At 53.2% G+C, this 6,694-nt stretch overlaps 1 protein-coding gene across 1 annotated transcript in view; it reads left to right on the plus strand.

The window, feature by feature from the left end:
- The window catches only part of LOC102861739 (serine/arginine-rich splicing factor 6-like), an 86,814-nt gene extending 80,379 nt beyond the window's left edge, over positions 1 to 6,435 (plus strand). The window contains exons 2-3 of the mRNA XM_006888132.1: positions 4,187 to 4,432; positions 6,293 to 6,435. Of these exons, the coding sequence (XP_006888194.1) occupies positions 4,187 to 4,432; positions 6,293 to 6,435 (389 nt within the window). The remainder of the gene's footprint in view (positions 1 to 4,186; positions 4,433 to 6,292) is intronic.
- The last annotated feature ends 259 nt before the right edge of the window (positions 6,436 to 6,694 follow it).

The raw sequence follows: 6,694 nt of genomic DNA on the forward strand, positions 1-6,694 counted from the left end.
CACATAGACTATTATGGAGATTGGGAACAGCCTTTCTTAACCATATGCCCCAAAGTATGTGAGATGAAGCTACGCCGTGGCCTTGGAGAGAGAGAAAATTCATCCACTGCCTCCCCATTGGCCTCTGGCGGTGGACTGAGAGGGCACGAGAGGGACACGGGAGAGATGCTGGCACTGGGCGTGGCATGTGGGGAGGAAGTTCCTTCTCAGTCCCTGTGAGTGGGTATGAGGTGGAGATGGCCCACAGGCACCCTGAACGGGGTGGGCAGGCAGGCGGGCTGGGGAAGGTCATCAAGGAAAAATGGATAGAGTCCTGTGGGCACTGGACATAGCTGGTTCTCTCTTGCAGCGCCAGAGCCAAGTTTGTTACCATTTCCTAATGTCTCCCCAGACATTGGCCATCCCATGGACTCCTAGATACCCCTCAAAACAAAAAGCTGCCTCCTCGGGGAAGACTTCCTTTCCTGCCCCTCCCAGTTATTATTGTTAAATGCCGTCCTGTAACTAGGAGGCCCTCCGGCAGTGCCCTCTGACAACAGGGTGACGGGGTCTGGCAGTGCCCTCTGACCACAGGGTGATGACATCTGGCAGTGCCCTTTAACCACAGGGTAACGGGGTCTGACAATGCCCTCTGACCACAAAGTGACCAGACCTTGGTCTCTGATTGGATAATAAAGCATCTGGATGAGTCAGTATGTGAGAGGGGCGCCTCCTTTCTCTTGGGCAACCCTGTGGCTGAAGGTCAGAGGTGAGGTCAGGCTCCCAGGTCATTGCAGTCCCCCTGCTGTTTGTGCCCCTTTGAAGGCCAGCATGGAGCTGGGAAGTGGGAGCAAGAGGGGCTCCCTGGACTTGAGGGGGACAAATTTCCCTTGGAGACCCCTATCTCTTCCTCCTGTTGCAATAGGCTCCATCACCCATCGCCTGTCCCCAAATCTAAGACTGAGAGCCTTGCCCAGGGCTGCCTGTGCCCTCTGCCTACACAGCAGACTGGGTGGGCAGTTACTGGTGGACGCCACTTTGTGTCAGCTCTTCCTCATACCCTGACAGTGTGGCTCTGTGATGTGGGAAACTGCTTTCTCCCTTGGGTGGTCCTGACCTCGGTGACTCACAGCTAAGCCAAAGACTGGTGGACACACTTGGGAGAAGGCCTGTGCTCTGCTCCCATGGTCAAGGAAGCTGGAGGGAGCACAGCTCTTCTCTATCACAAGGTCACCTGAGTCAGAATCCTTTCAAGAGCCGTAGGTGTTTAAGAAACACCAACAAATGCAAAACAAATGACCCTGGAGGACATTACACTGAGTGAAATATCTCAGTCACAAAAGGACAAATATTGCATAGGGCCACTGTTGTAAAATGGGACTGACATCAGGGTTGAGGGAAGACAGAAGAAGAGGGAAGGAATGATGTATATTTCATTGAAACTGATGAGGGAGAGAACTCTTTAAAAGGGACATATGAATGGGTATTACAGAAGTACAGAGTGAAGGCTGCATAGTGGAGTGGACTTGGGGGGAGGAATTGTATAACAATGAAAGAGTTTTTCTTTTTCTTTTCAAGGAGAAGAATGAATTGGGGAGAGGGGTTGGACAGGGAGAAAAGTGCAACGGTGAATGAATGGAAACCCTAGGTTTCTGTAAACTTTCATTAAAATTAATTAAAAAAAATGTTAAAAAAAAGAAACACCAACAAAACCCTGTTGAAGAGAGTTGCCATAGTTCACCAGACTACTGAATCTTCATGCAAATAACATGCACACAAATTGCTTCTTGAAAAACCGCTATAAACCCCTTTTGAGTTTCTTTTACACATTGGTGGCTTAGTGTATTACATGTTTGGATGTTAACCAAGAGGTCAGCAGTTCAAACTCACCAATCTCTCTTTGGAGAAAAAAAAAGAGTAGTCCCTCCTTCCATAAATATTTGTTGTGTTGTTGTTCATTGCCGTCAAATGGAGCATGGCTCATAGCAACCCTATGAACAAAAGGCCTGAAACCTTTCTAGAACTATCGCTTTTTAAAGTTCATAGAGTTTCCAGAGGCACAGTGTTTAGGAAGTGATGCCACTCCATAAATGTTTACAGCCTTGGAAACGTGATGGAGAATAATCACAATCAGTAAGACTGGAGTTCATGGTAGTATGTTTAGCTTGAATTTATGCTCTTGGCACCAGCAGCCTGGAAATGAAAAGACCTATTGTAATGGGAAAGTGCAGTTAGAGACCTCTCTAAAGTGCTGAAGTGCATGGATGTCAGTTTGGAGACTAAGGTGCGCCTGATACAGGCCATGGTCTTTGCAATCACTTGCTATGCATCAGAGAGCTGAATGATGACTAGGGATGATAGAAGAAGAATTGATGCCTTTGAGCTGTGGTGCTGGAGAAGAGTGTTGAATATGCCATGGACTGCTAGGAGAACAAACAGGTTTGTCCTGGAGAGGGTAAAGCCAGCTGCTCCTTGGAGGCAAGGACTCTTAAGCTTCATCTGACACACTTTGGACATGTGCAAAGAGGGACCAGTCTTTGGAGAGGGATGTCATGCTTGGGAGGGTGGAAGGACAACGCTGGAGAGGAAGACCCTCAATGAGATGGATTGATTCAGTGACTGGGGTTATAATGGGGGCAGGTGTGTTGGAGATGGTGATTGGCACAGAAAAGGGCAGAGTTTAGAGCTGTTGTACTATAAGTTGTCACTATAAGTTGCAGGAACTCAACGGCACATAACAACAACAACATGAACTCTGGTCAAGGTCAAGGACTGCAGTCTTCAACATGGATTGAAGCTCAACCTCAAGAAGACAAAGACTCTCACCACTGGGCAAATTGGCAGCACCATGATGCATGGAGAAGAGACTGAGGTTGTTAACAGTTACAGCTTGCTCAGCTCCACAGTCAAGAAATCAAAAGACAAATTGCACTGGGAAAATCTGCTGTCATCAGGGACCTCTCCAGGGTGCTGAGAAGCCTGATGTCAGTTTAGAGACTAAGAAGCACCTGATGCAGACCATGGTCTTAGCAATTACGTGCTCTGCATGAGAGAGCCAGATAATGACTAAGGATGATAGAAGAAGAATCGATGTCTTTGAGTTGTGATGCTGGAGAAGAGTCTTGGACATACCATGAACCGCCGAGAAAACAGACAGGTCTGTCTTGGAGAGGGTGAAACTAAGTTTCTCCTTGGAACCTAGGATTCTGTAGCTCCATCTCACATACTCTGGGCACGTGGCCAGGAGGGACTGATCCTTGGAAAAGAACATCATGCTTAGAAGGGTAGAGGGGACAGTACAGGAGAATGGGACCCCAGGTGAGATGGATTGATACAGTAACTGGGACAATGGCAAGTAGGTGTATCTGAGACTATTAGACTGGCTCAGGACAGGGCAGGGTCACCCACAGTGGACAGCCTTCAGAGGAGTTTCTAGAGCAGGAAGACTAACAGAAAAGGCCTGGTGACCTAATCTCTGAAAATAAACTAATGAAAATCCTACAAATCACAATGCAATACTGTCCGATGAGTCCTTAGTTTGGGAGGCACTTGAAATGCATAGTGGCCGCCAGTGGATGCGAGCAGGCCAGCATCATAGTGACCACACCAGTGGACATGAGCAGGCCAGAAGCATAGTGACCACACCAGTGGACATGACCAGGCCAGCAGCATAGTGACCACACCAGTGGACATGACCAGGCCAGAAGCATAGTGACCACACCAGTGGACATGACCAGGCCAGCAGCATAGTGACCACACCAGTGGACACGACCAGGCCAGCAGCATAGTGGCCATCAGTGGACACGAGCAGGCAGCAGCATAGTGACCACACCAGTGGACACAAGCAGGCCAGCAGCTGTGACGACGGCGCAGGTCTGGGCAGGGTTTCGTCCAGTTGCACAGAGATGCCCACGAGTCAGCGCTGACCTGACAACAGCAGATTTTACCGGAACCGGGGTCATCAATGGCTCCAGTGACTCCATAGCATCTCCATGAACTCTACCCAGAAACCAAGCCTGGGAGGGGCAGAGACAGCTTCACGGTCAGAAGGGCAGGGCCAGAACTCAGACCCAGGCCTGCCTCTTCCCAAAGACCCCAGTTCTCCCCACGTTACACAGCCGTCTAGAATAGTCAGCGAGTGTTCTCAGCTCCGCACGAGCCACTTCCTGTGGCTGTGACTGGGTCAATTGCTTCCATGTGCCGGTAGCTTCCCGCCAGCACTCGGTCCTGGACTGGGCTCTGAGGATGCAAATGCCAGATTTGTTCATCTGGCACAAGCAGGGCCCGGTGCCCAGAGCCCAGCAGCTGATGGGAATCACTGAAGGACTTTCAGGGGACACCAGGCACACCCCTCCAGAAGGCTGTCCACCAGCCACACGTTCAGACCCTGGCAGGCTGGGCCCACAGCTCCCGTCCTCTCCCTGGTTGCACAGCGAGAGCCACAGCCCGCCCGGTGAGGCCTAACCTTCCTTCCCAGGTCAGCTCTGCGGCCAGCACTCATTTCAAGCCCAGGGCTGTCCCAGAGTTGAGTCACCAAGGAGGCTGGTGGACTTTCTCGGAGGGCACAGCCAGGTACACTCCAACCTCTCTAGCTACCCGGCAACACCCAAGGGGGACCTGCCCTCACTGGATGGGCCTGCTCTGTCCCCACTCTATCCCTGGCCTTTGCGGATCCCCATCTACTGCCAGCTCTCAAACACATAACGAGACAGCACCGTGGGGAGGAGCTGCAGTGGCAAAGCACATCTGTCTTCGTCCTGCTTGGAATTCTCTCCTCACATTCCCTTTGATATGGGGGCCCACTGGGTGAGAGGCGATTCGTGATGGCCCTAGGCCATGGACTGCTGGAAGATGGAAAACTCCATCTACAAGTCCAGACGGAGAGTTCCTTGGTTGGAGGGTGGTGGTCAGTGTCTCCGACCCTGCATGTTATCAGGAGCGGTCAGGCCAGGATGGGACGCTGGGCTTGGTAAAGGAGGGGAACAAAGAGAGAGAGGAAGACCTCAGTGAGGTGGACCGACACGGGACCTGCAGCAGGAGACGCCGAGGTAGCAGCCACTGTGGGCTGGTGGGGCCTGGGCGGTGCTGTGTCCAGTTGTGCCCTGGTCGCTGAGCCAGACCCACACCAGCAGCACCAGGTGGGCAGGGAGGGCCAATCAGCATTGCTCCACTTAACAGATGGAGAAACCGAGTCAGGGGCTCATGCTTTGTCCCCTACACCCTGAGTCCAGCCAGCTCAGCACGGCCCTGCTGTCCCCTGAGAAGGCCAGTTTTCCACATGTGGAGAGGCTTGGCTAGGCCCTTCTCTGTACCCCAGCACCATAAAAAGACACCTCCCCCCAGCATCCCAGAAACCCTGGAGTTCACTGGACGTCCCAAGTGACCCGTTGGGCCCAGTCCACCCCAAGCCCACTCAGAGCAAGAGCAGACCACGGCCACTATGATGGAACCAGAGTCCTTCGAAGCCACTCCCCACCTGCCCTGGTGATAACACTCCCACCCCCGCCTCTTACCTTGGTGATAACACCCCCACCCCCACCTCTTACCTTGGTGATACCCCTTCCATCTGCCCTGATGAAAACTCACCTCCTCTCTGCCCTGGTGATAACCCACCCACCCCCATTTGCCCTGTTGATAATCCCCCCACTCTACCCGCCTACTCCCCCCAACTCCCACCTGCCCTGGTGATAACACACCCATCCCCTTGCCCTGGTGATAACACCTCCCATACCCCCATACCCCCAGTCCCCCCTTATCCTGGTGATAACCTCTTCCATCTGCCCTGGTCATAACCCACCCCACCCCCATTTGCCCTGTTGATAATCCCCCCACTCTACCCGCCTACTCCCCCCACTCCCACCTGCCCTGGTGATAACACACCCATCCCCTTGCCCTGGTGATAACACCTCCCATACCCCCATACCCCCAGCCCCCCCTTACCCTGGTGATAAACTCTTCCATCTGCCCTGGTGATAACACCTCCCATACCCCCAGTCCCCCTTAACCTGGTGACAACCCCTCCCATCGGCCCTGCTCTGGTGATAACCCAGATGCCACCTTCCCTCTGGATGCCCAGTTCTGCCAGGCCCCAGAACCTGCTGCCCTCACAGCTAACTCTTGGGGACCCCTGTGTGTTGGAGTCCAGCTGTGCTCCGTCAGGTTTTCAGAAGCAGATCACCAGACCTTTCTTGCGAGGGACTTCTGAATGAAGTTGAAGCAGCACCAGCTGAACCAGTTAGCCATTGCCACCACTGGGGGAATCCGCCCACCAAGGGTCATTCCAAGCACCTCTTCCCTCCCCACCTGCCCACAGCCGTGTCAATAGATGCAGGTGGCCAGGCTTCTGTCCTCAGCCTGGTCCGAGCTGTCCTCCTCCTGGCCCTGGACATCCACCTCCTCTACCTCATCCTGGGCCCTTGCTGTCGTCTGGAGAGACTTGAACATGCACCTGGATGACCCTGGAGCTCCTTCTCCTGCAAGCCCCTTACCGGCAGGCCACGGGGCTCCCTCTGGCCTGTGCACCCCAAATCTGCTCTGCCCAACAGCTCTCTAAACTCCTCCATACAGAGCCAGCGGAACACTCAGAGCCGGACATCACCTCCTGGCTCGCTCTCCCCACCAGGCTGTTTACCTCAGTTCCTTATCTGTACTATGGGTACAGGGGAGCGGAGACACTTCCACGGAGCTCCGACCAGCACACAGCAGGCGCTCAGCA

This window comes from Elephantulus edwardii, unplaced genomic scaffold (genome assembly GCF_000299155.1).
Source record: "Elephantulus edwardii isolate Elephantulus edwardi_28Jun2011 unplaced genomic scaffold, EleEdw1.0 scaffold00064, whole genome shotgun sequence".
Classification (NCBI taxonomy): Eukaryota; Metazoa; Chordata; class Mammalia; order Macroscelidea; family Macroscelididae; genus Elephantulus; species Elephantulus edwardii.